We start from the raw sequence: 17,994 nt of genomic DNA, 5'->3' as shown, positions 1-17,994 counted from the left end.
TTGATTACTGCTTTGCACACTCTTGGCATTCTCTTGATGAGCTTCAAGAGGTAGTCACCGGAAATGGTCTTCCAACAGTCTTGAAGGAGTTCCTAGAGATGCTTAGCACTTGTCAGCCCTTTTGCCTTCACCCTGCAGTCCAGCTCACCCCAAACCATTTCAATTGGGTTCAGGTCTGGTGACTGTGGAGGCCAGGTCATCTGGCGTAGCACCCCATTACTCACTCTCTTTAGTCAAATAGCCCTTACACAGCCTGGAGGTGTGTTTGGGGTCATTGTCCTGTTGAAAAATAAATGACGGTCCAACTAAATGCAAACCGGATGGAATAGAATGCTGCTGCAAGATGCTGTGGTAGCCATGCTGGTTCAGTATGCCTTACATTTTTAATACATTTCCAACAGTGTCACCAGCAAAGCACCCCCACACCATCACACCTCCTCCTCCATGCTTCACGGTAGGAACCAGGCATGTAGAGTCCATCCGTTCACCTTTTCTGATTCGCACAAAGACACGGTGGGTGGATCCAAAGATCTCAAATTTGGACTCATCAGACCAAAGCACAGATTTCCACTGGTCTAATGTCCATTCCTTGTGTTCTTTAGCCCAAACAAGTCTCTTCTACTTGTTGCCTATTCTCAGCAGTGGTTTCCTAGCAGCTATTTTACCATGAAGGCCTGCTGCACAAAGTCTCCTCTTAACAGTTGTTCTAGAGATGTGTCTACTGCTAGAACTCTGTGTGGCATTGACCTGGTCTCTAATCTGAGCTGCTGTTAACCTGCGTTTTCTGAGGCTGGTGACTCGGATAAACGTATCCTCCGTAGCAGAGGTGACTCTTGGTCTTCCTTTCCTGGGGCCGTCCTCATGTGAGCCAGTTTCTTTGTAGCATTTGATGGTTTTTGCCACTGCGCTTGGGGACACTTTCAAAGTTTTCCCAATTTTTCGGACTGACTGACCTTCATTTCTTAAAGTAATGATGGCCACTCTTTTTCTTTACTTAGCTGCTTTTTTCTTGCCATAATACAAATTTTAACAGTCTATTCATTAGGATTATCAGCTGTGTACAGTCTGTGTACCCACCAGACTTCTGCACAACACAACTGATGGTCCCAACCCCATTTATAAGGCTAGAAATCCCACTTATTAAACCTGACCGGGCACACCTGTGAAGTGAAAACGATTTCCGGTGACTACCTCTTGAAGCTCATCAAGAGAATGCCAAGAGTGTGCAAAGCAGTAATCAACGCAAAAGGTGGCTACTTTGAAGAACCTTGAATATAACACATATTTTCAGTTGTTTCACACTATTTTGTTAAGTATTTCATTCCACATGTGTTAATTCATAGTTTTGATGCCGTCAATGTGAATCTACAATTTTCAGAGTCATAAAAATAAAGAAAACTCTTTAAATGAGGTGTGTCCTTGTACTGTATATATACATTTATATTATGTGGCAATATTTCCCTTTTACAATATGAAATGGTAAATTTCAATTCTTCCCAAATATTGTTAATGCAGTTATATTCTATTGAGAAACTGAGTAAACTAGCCTATATGCAAAATAAGTCATCTATGAACCTATCCCAGGGTCTGACGTTTAAAAAATAATAGATGAGTCTACACAAAAAGTTCTTCAAAATATGCCATGAAGGCTTTGCAAATGGAGAAGGGACCACATTTGTGCTTCTTGTAAGTAATAGGTGTTAGGAAACAGAAAATAATTCCCATTTAGAACCAATTCCAAAAGTTCCAGAACAAATCTCTGTGGATGGGAGTTCATTTCAATAAAATAACTATTTTTTAGAAATTCACCCATCAGAATGTTCAATTGAAATGTATAAACTAACTACATTAATTGTAACCAGTCATGTTCTTTAGCTCCTTTCATTTGGTGTTGGTGCTGAGCAGTGGCCATTGTTGCTGTGGTGCTGTGCCTGTAAGGTTGCATAGCATGGAGAATTATACCACAAAAAATAAATAAAGAAGGAATCCAATAATAAACCAAACCAAGAAAAAAATCCCTATTTAAAATACCAATTCTTTATTTAGTCAACTCACTAAAAAACTGTCAATGCAGTCACATATAATAGCCACAAACACAGGTGGATGAAAGGTGAGCGGGACCAGTGCGCCAATCGTGTCGATATTAAATGGTGTTTTAAAGATATTGGTTAGGCAGGGGTAGGGGTAACCTAATGGTGACCCTATGATTTTCCCCTACCTACCAGCGGAGTGTAAACACCCTAACACTCGGTGCTCCCGCTCCTCGGCGGCTGTCCCTTACTGACCCTCCACTCCACATATACTACCACCATCACCATACACCGTGTATATGTATATTGTGCAGGTCATATACTTGTCTTGTAGCTGCTCTCTAAAGTCAGTAAAAAAATGCTTTAAATATACCAACTAGAGAAATATAAGAGAAAATATCTCATACTTGTGCCGATGCACATATATTAAAAAATGCAGCATCACAATGACTGTACATTCAGTTATAAAATATAAATAAGTTGTACTTATCCTATCGCATACAAGTCCCATCTCAACGCGTTTCTCCCTCAGAATATCTGGGGGTTCATCAGGAGATGTTCAAATATTGAATCCAATGCCGGTCACACAGTGGAGATCCGGATAGTATCGTGACTAATGACGTCACTTCGGACCGCACAATCAGGGTCCTATCTCGTTGGTGGTGTCAGGGATAATGCCACACCATTCCATAGTCCACCTGTTCTTAAATAAACTCTGTTATGCCCATACCACCCCGCCTCCGGGAAGCTTACCGCCCCATTGTTTTTTCAATCTCGCGCCAATTCGCGTGCGGGTACTTCCGGCGGTGGTATCGTCTGACGTCACACAGGAAATCATTATGGCCCACAATGCTCTGGGTCCCAAACGTCATACCGGAAGTTAGCGTCACGTGGAGCGCTAAATACGCTCCACTTGTGGAGCCTCCCCCACAAATCGGAGGATACTTCCGGAGGCGGAATAGTCTGATGTCACAGGGTGAACCCAACAGGGCCATGCCCACAATCTTAGATCTCGGACGTCAGCCAGGAAGATTCACAGTATGGAGTGCACCATGCGCTCCACCTATGAGACCTCCCCTAAAAGCCACCCGGAGAGGGGATGCTCCATAAGGAGTCATTACATAAGGGCCTGAGGAGCCTAGTCGGGCTATTTAAAGTAATAGTTATAGAATTTATTTGCCACATAGTGACAGATGCTCGTCCTGTCAGGACAATCAGCATAAGGACATTCCTGCCCATCCCAAAGATAAACCATCCTATATTTATGTGTGTGAAAGAGGGTATCCCAAGGACCACCAAATTTTATTAGGGAACTACCCACAGATCATATAAAACTCGTGAAATTGAACTGTTCATTGATCCCATCAGGGCTCATACTCCGCAGTAGATAGATCCATCTGGTTTCCCTCTGGAGAATTAGCCTATTCCAATCCCCCAATCTTTCATGTTTCTGAACTGTCTCTATTGCCTTAAAGAGAACACTTTTTGTGTCTCCATTATGATATTGGACCACATGGCGGGCTAGCGCGGTGTCTCTCTTGTGTAAAATGTCCCCCATATGTTCCCCTATCCTTACTCTAAACTCTCTCTTAGTTTTACCTACGTAGTTTTTGGGACATTGACAAGTACACATGTAAACCACGCCCATGGTCTTACAGTTCGCAAAGTCTCTATTGGTGAATGTTCTCCCTGTCACAGCACTTGTGAACGTTTTTGAGGGATCAAGGAATCTACAGAAGCTGCAGGAGCCACACCTAAAGGTTCCAATAGGTCTCCTATCTAGCCATGTCCCCGCAGGCTTGGGTAATTCAAAATGGCTATGGACTACATGATCTCTTATTGACCTACCTTTTCTAAAGGTGACTGAAGGTTTAATTGTTAAGGTATCAGTCAGATCCGGATCTGCCCGTAAGATATTCCAATGTCGCCTCAGTATATCCATTATTCTATCCGCTTGGTCGTCATATGTCCCGATTAATCTGGTTAAACCGTCAATCTCAGTTTTCTGACGGGGTACAATCAATTCTGTCCTATTTCTCCCTTTAGCAAAATTGTAAGCCTTATTAATTACCCCCATTGGGTATCCTCTGTCCGTAAACCTGCGTCTAAGATTGTTGGATTGTGCCTGAAAATCTCCCAAACTTGAACAGTTCCTTCGAAGTCGAAGGAACTGTCCCTTTGGGATCCCTCTCTTTAGGTTTGTTGGGTGACAGCTTTCCCACCGTAATAAACTATTAGTGGCCGTGGGCTTTCTATAAATAGTTGTATCCAGATAGCCATCTCGATTTTTCTTAATATACAGATCCAAGAAGGGGATCCTATCACCCCCTATCTCGAAGGTAAATCTCAGATTGAGGTTGTTTACATTAAGATGTTCCACAAACGACCTAAAGGAGTGTTGGTCACCTGACCATAGGACGAGGATGTCATCAATATATCTCCCCCAGAATAAAATTCTGGGGGTCCAAATTACATCCTCGTCCCTAAAGACAACTGTGTCCTCCCACCACCCCAAGAGCAAGTTAGCGTATGTGGGAGCACAGGGGCTCCCCATTGCTGTGCCCCTGAGTTGGTGGTACATCTTCCTATTAAAAAGGAAGTAGTTGTGTCCGAGGACAAACTTCAATAGTTTTACAATCAGAGTATTATGAAGCCCAAGGTGGCTCCCCCTGCTCTTTAGAAAATACTCTACTGCCTCAATGCCCTTTTTCATGAGAAATACTGCTGTATAGGGCTTCTACATCTATTGATGTCAAGATGGTGCCCTGATCCACATAAATTCCTTCCAATTTCCCAATTAGATCAGCAGTATCCCTGATGTATGAGGGCAATGATGTCACAAACGGGCGCAGGATTTTGTCCAGATACACACTCACATTCTGACACAGTGCCTCTATACCAGAAACTATTGGACGACCTTTCAAAGGCGTAATACCTTTATGTATCTTTGGAAGTGAATAGAACGTTGCTATTCTCGGACATTTCAGTACATAAAGTCTAAGTCACTTTTAGAGATTAGCATGTTGTCTAATGCATGTGTCAAAATCTCCAACAGTTCACTGGCATAGTTTCTAGTGGGATCCCCCTTCAGTATCTCATATGTCTCAGAGTCATGGAGAATAGAGCAACACATATCTCTATATTTTTCCACATCAAGAATGACTGTGTTCCCTCCTTTATCGGAGGGCTTGATAACGATGTTCTTATTCCTTTCCAGGGATAGTAATGCCTCCCTTTCCACTGGCCCCAAATTGGCCTCACAGCCTCCTTTTTTGGGTTTATTTTACTAATCTCCGCTGATACTAATTTGGCAAATATATCTATGTTGCTGTATTCTCCAGGTGGAGGTAATCGCAGGCTCTTAGGTCTCAGTTCTGAGAAGGGACCGTCCCCAATTTCACGGTCGCTCTCCTCCGCAAGTCCGGCCAAAATCCTAACATCACCAAGGGATTCCAGAGGAATACCAAGTTGTTGGCATCTTATTCTGTCATTTGTTATAAAGTGTTTTCTCCACTTGAGCTTTCTGAGAAATAGATTAATATCTTTGATCCATAAAAAAGGATCACACCGTGTAGTCGGAACAAATGTGAGACCAGCAGCCAACACCTTTTCTTCATCACTGGATAAAGTGTATGAAGACAAGTTGATAATTTGCTGCCGATCTTCCTCAGATCCTGTTCCTAATGTTTTTTCTGTACTCCCACTAACCATGTACGTAGTTGGTATGACATTCCGTCCATCCCCTGTAAAAAAGGGGCCGGAGTGGAGGAAGAGGCTGAGGATGAAGATGTAGTGGAAGGTTCCCCTGAAGATGTTCCAGCCTGTGGGAATCTTTGGTTCCCCCTTCTTTCCTCCCATTTTTTATTATATTTATGCCTCCTAAATTGGCCCCTTCCTCTATTGCCCCTTGGGCCACCTTCTCTTTGCCGATACTCAGTATCGGAGGTATCCGCGTCTGAGGAGGATGGGTCACCCGTGTGTTCGTACGGCTCCAAGGCAGGATAGGCTTTATTATCTTTAAAATCAGCCAGATCACGTACGTAATGCCTATGTTTCCTTTCCTTGAGCTCCTGTTGGTATTTTTCTACCGTTGATTTTAGTATAGTTTCCTTATTAATGAAATCAGGATCTGATTTATATTCACGGGCTTTCTCAATTTGGGCCTCAAGTTTTTTTGATGATTCCTCTAGGGTAAGTTTTTCTTCCTCTAAGAAGATTACCATGAAGCGGATTGATGACGCTATTGACTCCTTACGCCACTTCTCTAGCAATACTTGAGTCCTTGACCTTGGTGCAGGTGTGAGTGGTATCCTCAAACCTCTTGGAACAATACCGCTTTTTATATAATGCTCTAATGATCTCACCTCCCACCACGATTTCAAGTGGTCTTTATAACATAACAACAATTCTGTAAAGATATTCTTAATGCTGGGTTTGGCCAGTGTCTTGCTTAATTCAGAGGTCTCAGAAAACACCTCTTCCACATCACTCATCCAATCAGATGTATTGAGAGGTGCTGACAGGAAGCCAGCCATATCAAAAATTATACCACAAAAAATAAATAAAGAAGGAGTCCAATAATAAACCAAACCAAGAAAAAAATCCCTATTTAAAATACCAATTCTTTATTTAGTCAACTCACTAAAAAACTGTCAATGCAGTCACATATAATAGCCACAAACACAGGTGGATGAAAGGTGAGCGGGACCAGTGCGCCAATTGTGTCGATATTAAATGGTGTTTTAAAGATATTGGTTAGGCAGGGGTAGGGGTAACCTAATGCTGACCCTATGATTTTCCCCTACCTACCAGCGGAGTGTAAACACCCTAACACTCGATGCCCCCGCTCCTCGGCGGCTGTCCCTTACTGACCCTCCACTCCACATATACTACCACCATCACCATACACCGTGTATATGTATATTGTGCAGGTCATATACTTGTCTGGTAGCTGCTGTCTAAAGTCAGTAAAAAAATGCTTTAAATATACCAACTAGAGAAATATAAGAGAAAATATCTCATACTTGTGCCGATGCACATATATTCAAAAATGCAGCACCACAATGACTGTACATTCAGTTATAAAACATAAATAAGTTGTACTTATCCCATCGCATACAAGTCCCATCTCAACGCGTTTCTCCCTCAGGATATCTGGGGGTTCATCAGGTGATGTTCAAATATTGAATCCAATGCCGGTCACACAGTGGAGATCCGGATAGTATCGTGACTAATGACGTCACTTCGGACCGCACAATCAGGGTCCTATCTCGTTGGTGGTGTCAGGGATAATGCCACACCATTCCATAGTCCACCTGTTCTTAAATAAACTCTGTTATGCCCATACCACCCCGCCTCCGGGAAGCTTACCATCCCATTGTTTTTTCAATCTCGCGCCAATTCGCGTGCGGGTACTTCCGGCGGTGGTGTCATCTGACGCCACACAGGAAGTCAGTATGGCCCACAATGCTCAGGGTCCCAAGCGTCATCTCGCGCCAATTCGCGTGCAGGTACTTCCGGCGGTGGTATCATCTGACGTCACACAGGAAATCATTATGGCCCACAATGCTCTGGGTCCCAAACGTCATACCGGAAGTTAGCGTCACGTGGAGCGCTAAATGCGCTCCACTTGTGGAGCCTCCCCCAGAAATCGGAGGATACTTCCGGAGGCGGAATAGTCTGATGTCACAGGGTGAACCCAACAGGGCCATGCCCACAATCCTAGATCTCGGACGTCAGAAAGGAAGTTTCACAGTATGGAGCGCACCATGCGCTCCACCTATGAAACCTCCCCTAAAAGCCACCCGGAGAGGGGATGCTCCATAAGGAGTCATTACATAAGGGCCTGAGGAGCCTAGTCGGGCTATTTAAAGTAATAGTTATAGAATTTATTTGCCACATAGTGACAGATGCTCGTCCTGTCAGGACAATCAGCATAAGGACATTCCTGCCCATCCCAAAGATAAACCATCCTATATTTATGTGTGTGAAAGAGGGTATCCCAAGGACTACCAAATTTTATTAGGGAACTACCCACAGATCATATAAAACTCGTGAAATTGAGCTGTTCATTGATCCCATCAGGGCTCATACTCCGCAGTAGATAGATCCATCTGGTTTCCCTCTGGAGAATTAGCCTATTCCAATCCCCCAATCTTTCATGTTTCTGAACTGTCTCTATTGCCTTAAACAGAACACTTTTTGTGTCTCCATTATGATATTGGACCAAATGGCGGGCTAGCGCGGTGTCTCTCTTGTGTAAAATGTCCCCCATATGTTCCCCTATCCTTACTCTAAACTCTCTCTTAGTTTTACCTACGTAGTTTTTGGGACATTGACAAGTACACATGTAAACCACGCCCATGGTCTTACAGTTCGCAAAGTCTCTATTGGTGAATGTTCTCCCTGTCACAGCACTTGTGAACGTTTTTGAGGGATCAAGGAATCTACAGAAGCTGCAGGAGCCATACCTAAAGGTTCCAATAGGTCTCCTATCTAGCCATGTCCCCGCAGGCTTGGGTAATTCAAAATGGCTATGGACTACATGATCTCTTATTGACCTACCTTTTCTAAAGGTGACCGAAGGTTTAATTGTTAAGGTATCAGTCAGATCCGGATCTGCCCGTAAGATATTCCAATGTCGCCTCAGTATATCCATTATTCTATCCGCTTGGTCGTCATATGTCCCGATTAATCTGGTTAAACCGTCAATCTCAGTTTTCTGACGGGGTACAATCAATTCTGTCCTATTTCTCCCTTTAGCAAAATTGTAAGCCTTATTAATTACCCCCATTGGGTATCCTCTGTCCGTAAACCTGCGTCTAAGATTGTTGGATTGTGCCTGAAAATCTCCCAAACTTGAACAGTTCCTTCGAAGTCGAAGGAACTGTCCCTTTGGGATCCCTCTCTTTAGGTTTGTTGGGTGACAGCTTTCCCACCGTAATAAACTATTAGTGGCCGTGGGCTTTCTATAAATAGTTGTATCCAGATAGCCATCTCGATTTTTCTTAATATACAGATCCAAGAAGGGGATCCTATCACCCCCTATCTCGAAGGTAAATCTCAGATTGAGGTTGTTTACATTAAGATGTTCCACAAACGACCTAAAGGAGTGTTGGTCACCCGACCATAGGACGAGGATGTCATCAATATCTCTCCCCCAGAATAAAATTCTGGGGGTCCAAATGACATCCTCGTCCCTAAAGACAACTGTGTCCTCCCACCACCCCAAGAGCAAGTTAGCGTATGTGGGAGCACAGGGGCTCCCCATTGCTGTGCCCCTGAGTTGGTGGTACATCTTCCTATTAAAAAGGAAGTAGTTGTGTCCGAGGACAAACTTCAATAGTTTTACAATCAGAGTATTATGAAGCCCAAGGTGGCTCCCCCTGCTCTTTAGAAAATACTCTACTGCCTCAATGCCCTTTTCATGAGGAATACTGCTGTATAGGGCTTCTACATCTATTGATGTCAAGATGGTGCCCTGATCCACATAAATTCCTTCCAATTTCCCAATTAGATCAGCAGTATCCCTGATGTATGAGGGCAATGATGTCACAAACGGGCGCAGGATTTTGTCCAGATACACACTCACATTCTGACACAGTGCCTCTATACCAGAAACTATTGGACGACCTTTCAAAGGCGTAATACCTTTATGTATCTTTCGAAGTGAATAGAACGTTGCTATTCTCGGACATTTCAGATACATAAAGTCTAAGTCACTTTTAGAGATTAGCATGTTGTCTAATGCATGTGTCAAAATCTCCAACAGTTCACTGGCATAGTTTCTAGTGGGATCCCCCTTCAGTATCTCATATGTCTCAGAGTCATGGAGAATAGAGCAACACATATCTCTATATTTCTCCACATCAAGAATGACTGTGTTCCCTCCTTTATCGGAGGGCTTGATAACGATGTTCTTATTCCTTTCCAGGGATAGTAATGCCTCCCTTTCCACTGGCCCCAAATTGGCCTCACAGCCTCCTTTTTTGGGTTTATTTTACTAATCTCCGCTGATACTAATTTGGCAAATATATCTATGTTGCTGTATTCTCCAGGTGGAGGTAATCGCAGGCTCTTAGGTCTCAGTTCTGAGAAGGGACCGTCCCCAATTTCACGGTCGCTCTCCTCCGCAAGTCCGGCCAAAATCCTAACATCACCAAGGGATTCCAGAGGAATACCAAGTTGTTGGCATCTTATTCTGTCATTTGTTATAAAGTGTTTTCTCCACTTGAGCTTTCTGAGAAATAGATTAATATCTTTGATCCATAAAAAAGGATCACATCGTGTAGTCGGAACAAATGTGAGACCAGCAGCCAACACCTTTTCTTCATCACTGGATAAAGTGTATGAAGACAAGTTGATAATTCGCTGCCGATCTTCCTCAGATCCTGTTCCTAATGTTTTTTCTGTACTCCCACTAACCATGTACGTAGTTGGTATGACATTCCGTCCATCCCCTGTAAAAAAGGGGCCGGAGTGGAGGAAGAGGCTGAGGATGAAGATGTAGTGGAAGGTTCCCCTGAAGATGTTCCAGCCTGTGGGAATCTTTGGTTCCCCCTTCTTTCCTCCCATTTTTTATTATATTTATGCCTCCTAAATTGGCCCCTTCCTCTATTGCCCCTTGGGCCACCTTCTCTTTGCCGATACTCAGTATCGGAGGTATCCGCGTCTGAGGAGGATGGGTCACCCGTGTGTTCGTACGGCTCCAAGGCAGGATAGGCTTTATTATCTTTAAAATCAGCCAGATCACGTACGTAATGCCTATGCTTCCTTTCCTTGAGCTCCTGTTGGTATTTTTCTACCGTTGATTTTAGTATAGTTTCCTTATTAATGAAATCAGGATCTGATTTATATTCACGGGCTTTCTCAATTTGGGCCTCAAGTTTTTTTGATGATTCCTCTAGGGTAAGTTTTTCTTCCTCTAAGAAGATTACCATGAAGCGGATTGATGACGCTATTGACTCCTTACGCCACTTCTCTAGCAATACTTGAGTCCTTGACCTTGGTGCAGGTGTGAGTGGTATCCTCAAACCTCTTGGAACAATACCGCTTTTTATATAATGCTCTAATGATTTCACCTCCCACCACGATTTCAAGTGGTCTTTATAACATAACAACAATTCTGTAAAGATATTCTTAATGCTGGGTTTGGCCAGTGTCTTGCTTAATTCAGAGGTCTCAGAAAACACCTCTTCCACATCACTCATCCAATCAGATGTATTGAGAGGTGCTGACAGGAAGCCAGCCATATCAAAAATTATACCACAAAAAATAAATAAAGAAGGAATCCAATAATAAACCAAACCAAGAAAAAAATCCCTATTTAAAATACCAATTCTTTATTTAGTCAACTCACTAAAAAACTGTCAATGCAGTCACATATAATAGCCACAAACACAGGTGGATGAAAGGTGAGCGGGACCAGTGCGCCAATTGTGTCGATATTAAATGGTGTTTTAAAGATATTGGTTAGGCAGGGGTAGGGGTAACCTAATGCTGACCCTATGATTTTCCCCTACCTACCAGCGGAGTGTAAACACCCTAACACTCGATGCCCCCGCTCCTCGGCGGCTGTCCCTTACTGACCCTCCACTCCACATATACTACCACCATCACCATACACCGTGTATATGTATATTGTGCAGGTCATATACTTGTCTGGTAGCTGCTGTCTAAAGTCAGTAAAAAAATGCTTTAAATATACCAACTAGAGAAATATAAGAGAAAATATCTCATACTTGTGCCGATGCACATATATTCAAAAATGCAGCACCACAATGACTGTACATTCAGTTATAAAACATAAATAAGTTGTACTTATCCCATCGCATACAAGTCCCATCTCAACGCGTTTCTCCCTCAGGATATCTGGGGGTTCATCAGGTGATGTTCAAATATTGAATCCAATGCCGGTCACACAGTGGAGATCCGGATAGTATCGTGACTAATGACGTCACTTCGGACCGCACAATCAGGGTCCTATCTCGTTGGTGGTGTCAGGGATAATGCCACACCATTCCATAGTCCACCTGTTCTTAAATAAACTCTGTTATGCCCATACCACCCCGCCTCCGGGAAGCTTACCATCCCATTGTTTTTTCAATCTCGCGCCAATTCGCGTGCGGGTACTTCCGGCGGTGGTGTCATCTGACGCCACACAGGAAGTCAGTATGGCCCACAATGCTCAGGGTCCCAAGCGTCATCTCGCGCCAATTCGCGTGCAGGTACTTCCGGCGGTGGTATCGTCTGACGTCACACAGGAAATCATTATGGCCCACAATGCTCTGGGTCCCAAACGTCATACCGGAAGTTAGCGTCACGTGGAGCGCTAAATGCGCTCCACTTGTGGAGCCTCCCCCAGAAATCGGAGGATACTTCCGGAGGCGGAATAGTCTGATGTCACAGGGTGAACCCAACAGGGCCATGCCCACAATCCTAGATCTCGGACGTCAGCCAGGAAGTTTCACAGTATGGAGCGCACCATGCGCTCCACCTATGAGACCTCCCCTAAAAGCCACCCGGATAGGGGATGCTCCATAAGGAGTTATTACATAAGGGCCTGAGGAGCCTAGTCGGACTAGGCTCCTCAGGCCCTTATGTAATGACTCCTTATGGAGCATCCCCTCTCCGGGTGGCTTAGGGGAGGTCTCATAGGTGGAGCGCATGGTGCGCTCCATACTGTGAAACTTCCTGGCTGACGTCCGAGATCTAGGATTGTGGGCATGGCCCTGTTGGGTTCACCCTGTGACATCAGACTATTCCGCCTCCGGAAGTATCCTCCGATTTCTGGGGGAGGCTCCACAAGTGGAGCGCATTTAGCGCTCCACGTGACGCTAACTTCCGGTATGACGTTTGGGACCCAGAGCATTGTGGGCCATAATGATCTCCTGTGTGACGTCAGACGATACCACCGCCGGAAGTACCCGCACGCGAATTGGCGCGAGATGACGCTTGGGACCCTGAGCATTGTGGGCCATACTGACTTCCTGTGTGGCGTCAGATGACACCACCGCCGGACGTACCCGCACGCGAATTGGCGCGAGATTGAAAAAACAATGGGACGGTAAGCTTCCCAGAGGCGGGGTGGTATGGGCATAACGGAGTTTATTTAAGAACAGGTGGACTATGGAATGGTGTGGCATTATCCCTGACACCACCAACGAGATAGGACCCTGATTGTGCGGTCCGAAGTGACGTCATTAGTCACGATACTATCCGGATCTCCACTGTGTGACCGGCATTGGATTCAATATTTGAACATCTCCTGATGAACCCCCAGATATCCTGAGGGAGAAACGTGTTGAGATGGGACTTGTATGCGATGGGATAAGTACAACTTATTTATATTTTATAACTGAATGTACAGTCATTGTGGTGCTGCATTTTTGAATATATGTGCATCGGCACAAGTATGAGATATTTTCTCTTATATTTCTCTAGTTGGTATATTTAAAGCATTTTTTTACTGACTTTAGAGAGCAGCTACCAGACAAGTATATGACCTGCACAATATACATATACACGGTGTATGGTGATGGTGGTAGTATATGTGGAGTGGAGGGTCAGTAAGGGACAGCCGCCGAGGAGCGGGGGCACCGAGTGTTAGGGTGTTTACACTCCGCTGGTAGGTAGGGGAAAATCATAGGGTCAGCATTAGGTTACCCCTACCCCTGCCTAACCAATATCTTTAAAACACCATTTAATATCGACACAATTGGCGCACTGGTCCCGCTCACCTTTCATCCACCTGCGTTTGTGGCTATTATATGTGACTGCATTGACAGTTTTTTAGTGAGTTGACTAAATAAAGAATTGGTATTTTAAATAGGGATTTTTTTCTTGGTTTGGTGCATAGCATGGAGCCATGAGGACCCAGCCTCCTAGTATGGGTGCTGTGGGGCACCAGGTCACTCACTCTGGCCAATACACTATCGCTGCGGTGGTGGTTGGTGCATGACGCCACAACTTTAAGGAACGTATTGAGAGGTCTGCACTGGCGTGGCAGTGGGATTCATACAGTCTTATCAGAATGTTAAATTAGGAATCTCGTTTTCAGTTTTGTGAAATTTTGCTTGGCTGCAATAGATCAATGTATAATATTAGGATGTGTTGTCCATGTCTTTCTTTACATGTATGGTATAACTACATCAATTATAACCAGGCACGTATCAAAACCCACATTATCTCTAATTTTTTTTTGTTTGTTTAGTTTTAATCAAATGTTTCTAACAGAAAAGAGCATGCATTTTTAATAAACGGGTTTAAAATTCTTTCTACCACGACAGATAAAGAGGATAGTATTTAATCCAAAGATTCTACTATTGGTCGTCTCTGAATTATAAAGATATTCCGAGATTTTTTGAATCAATGACACCCAAATCCATATATTTTCTAATAATATTAGAAACCTTTTTCTGAAAGTCAAATAAGTATTATTATAGGTGCAGATCAAGGAAAGGGTTAAATACCTCACTGCCATTGAAGAAAATCCAAGACCAAATAGATAGGAATCGTGATGCAATGTCAGCTTCATCACTTTGTACAGACACAGTCTATATAAAGTGAGAAACAGAGAGAGCCATGTCAGCTCTGCTACATCGCTCTGTACAGAGCGAGAAGCAGGCTGACAGTGAGGGGATGATTGCACTTGTGTCCCACATTGCATCACCCCACAAAGCCTGATGCTCTCAGGACAGGAGCGCCTCAGCTGCATGGAAATACATGCAGCTGACCGTTCCTGTTCAGGAGAGAAGCGTCCAGGAGACAGAGTCTGCAGGACGCATCGCGTGACCTGTAAGTATGATCATAATGTTTTTTAATAATGTGCTTTTTTTTTACAGCCCCTGGACCCGAACTGTTACACGAGCTTCCCAGGAAAGCTTGTGATCAGGATCGTGTACACGATCACTATGTGATTGGTACGATCCCTGATGTTTACAGTTCGGGATCGCCCATCACTAGCTTTGAGCAGTTTGAGGGGTGCAGTTTTTAGAATAGTGTCACTTTTGGGTATTTTCTGTCCCTTAGGCCCCTCAAAGTCACTTCAAATGTGATATGGTCCCTAAAAAATGGTTTTGAAAATTTTGTTGGAAAAATTAGAATTTGCTGATAAAACTTTAACCCTTCTAACTTCGTAACAAAATAAATAATGTTTCAAAAATGTTTCTGGTGTAAAGTAGACATGTGGCAAATGTTATTTATTAACTATTTTGTGTGGTACAAGGATCTGTTTTAAGGGCATAAAAATTACAATTTTGAAAATTGTGAAATTTTCCATTTCTTTGCCAAATTTTTGATATATTCATAAACAAACACAAATAATATCACCAAAAATTGACCACTAACATGAAGTACAATATGTCACAAAAAACAATCTCAGAATCACTGAGATATGATGAAGCGTTCCAGTTATTACCACATAAAGTGACACTGGTCAGATTTAGAAAAATTTGGTTTGGCCATTAACGAACAAAGTGGCTCGGTACTTAAACCTCAGCAAATTATATATTTTTATATTATGCATTACCTTCAGCCCACAGCAACTAACTCGGATGCAAAAGTGACTTTAAGGCTATGTGCGCACGTTGCGTATTTGCATGCAGTTACGCTGCGCTCTGCCCCGCAGCGTAACTGCATGCGTCCTCCGTCCCCAGCATAATCTATGAAGATTATGCAGGAGATGTGCGCACGTGGCGTATTAGAGCGCAGCGCTTCGGCTGCTGCCCTAACCGCGCGTTCTAAGAAGTGACATGTCACTTCTTTCCTGCGCTCTGCATGCAGTCCCCGTTCTGTCTATGGGAGGGGCTGCACTCAGAGCGCATGAAATCGACTGTTTTTTTTTTTCATTACGGACTCTTTCTGCAGCGATTTGAAGCGCACGTGTGCTGTTGAAATCGCTGCAGAAATTTCTGCAGGGACAAACGCTATGTGCGCACATAGCCTAATTCCACATCGTGAAGTAATTGTATCAATCAATTGAACAAGGGTAACTTTTAGTAAAGAGTTGAATACGAGTCTTGATTTTTGCACAAGACCTCTATTCAGATTCCATATACAGTAAATCCAACAAAAAAAAATTAAGGGCTGTTGTCACGCTTGCTGACGGCGGGGATGAGACAGTGAGTGCAGGGATGGTGCATCCCAAGGGTGAGGTGGACACACTGGACCACGGGGGGGACCCGGACCCACCCAGACAAGGGAAAGGAAGGGCGGCATCCAGGGACTGTGGCAGCTAAGCCGGGGCTAGGTGTACCGCAGGACAGGGGCAAAGGCAGGCGGGATTGGACCGCAGCTAGGTGGTGCAGGCACAGCGGGATTGGACTGCAACAGGGTGGTGCATGTCCAGCAGGCTTGGACCATAGCAGGATGGTGCCATCACAGCAGGGACTCCGGACTTCAGGTTCAAAACACAAACAGGACTTAATTCACAGGTACAAGACACAGCAAGATTACAGGTACAGGACACAGCAAGGTACAGGTACAGGTACAGTACACAGCAGGGCTACAAAAACAGGATACAAACTGGTACCAGGGGAACACATGGACAGGACAGGTCCAGGGCTGACATGAGCAATGCCGAACTAGATACAATCAGGACTGGTGCAGAATACGGGCAGACTAGAGCAACATGGCAGGACCAACACACAGCTAGGTTTAGTAACTTAAGGAAGTTGATTGGTGATGGCCATCAGGGAAGAGGAACTTTTATACCAGATGCCTCCCAGCCATAGGCTGGGTACACCTTAGCAAGGTGTGCATGCCTCCTAATAAAAAGACAGGAAGCATGCGCGCACCTCCTAGTCTGTAGGCCAGGAATCCCCACACAAAATGTGCAGGGTCTGGGGCCTAAGCAGGAGCTGAAGAAACCATACGTGGGCATCCTCAGGTGTTGTCAGCCGGGGACCGCACTGCACGTGGATGGAAATGAAGGTAAGAGGAGCGGCAGGGATATGGTGCTAGGATGCCGCGGAGCGCCGGCGTACCAGGGAAGCTGGCGCTATAGCTGTATATGAAGCCTAATACTGTTATGCCATAGTTGCCATTAAATCTATGAATAACAATTAATTTTCTTATTGTTATATTTTCTTGCAGGTTTGTATTATCACACCTGGAAATTATGCTCCAGCAACAAAAATTCAACAAAATGCGGATGCAGAAAACATCTGGGACTCTCTTTCTGTAGAGATGAAGGAGATGTACAGCAAACAATTCATAGATCGCACAACAAAATATGTAAACAAGCAATTTAATGGCGGCAGCAGCAAGGGCTATGAAGTTGTGGACACCATTGTAGACGCTCTCACATCACCTACACCAAAAGCTCGTTATCTGGTCGCAACATTTGCAGAAAAAGTTATTGTATACCTATATTTATGGCTTCCAACATTACTTTTTGATAAAATTCTACAAGGCAGAAAAAAAATGTAAACAATATAAATTCCTGAAATTATGATAAAGGATTAGGGTGGATGAAATCTGATCAGGAATGATAAACCCCTCTGTGCTTGGCCTAAAAATAAATTGTAGAAAAAAATAATATTTGCCTTACGTATACACAAGCTTCACTGCTGAAGAACATTCACAGGCTTGGTCAGGGATGAGAAAAACCATATCTTGGTTTTATTGTTGGAGCTAATTGCAATTTTAAAGGAAATAAAAATCTGATCAACAAACATATCTTCTCTTGAATGGTGTTTGTCTAATGTGGGGAAAGGGTGATTGATTTCTAAATTTCTAGATTTTTTTTTGCAATGAATAGACCACTCCGAAACCTACAAATCAACATCAACTTGTATTGTGGGAAGCAAAACACACATCAACTTCTGAGCCTGGGTTCACATCACAATCTGCTCGCTGAGCACTCGGTTGGAAGTACCGGTAATTACAAAACTCAAGAAAAATAGAGTATATTGTGAAAGTCTACTAAAAGAATAGAAACTACAAATGGAGCATAGTGAAAAAA

At 43.7% G+C, this 17,994-nt stretch overlaps 1 protein-coding gene across 1 annotated transcript in view; it reads left to right on the top strand.

The window, feature by feature from the left end:
• The window catches only part of LOC142295004 (retinol dehydrogenase 7-like), a 58,801-nt gene extending 41,110 nt beyond the window's left edge, over positions 1-17,691 (top strand). Inside the window, exon 4 of the mRNA XM_075338073.1 lies at positions 17,124-17,691. Coding sequence (XP_075194188.1) covers positions 17,124-17,459 — 336 coding nt within the window. The 3' untranslated portion in view covers positions 17,460-17,691. The remainder of the gene's footprint in view (positions 1-17,123) is intronic.
• Positions 17,692-17,994: the final 303 nt, after the last annotated feature.

Source organism: Anomaloglossus baeobatrachus, chromosome 3, assembly GCF_048569485.1.
Source record: "Anomaloglossus baeobatrachus isolate aAnoBae1 chromosome 3, aAnoBae1.hap1, whole genome shotgun sequence".
In the NCBI taxonomy this organism is placed as follows: domain Eukaryota; kingdom Metazoa; phylum Chordata; class Amphibia; order Anura; family Aromobatidae; genus Anomaloglossus; species Anomaloglossus baeobatrachus.
The sequence above is the reverse complement of the archived record's forward strand: the minus strand, read 5'-3'. Positions and strand labels throughout refer to the sequence as shown.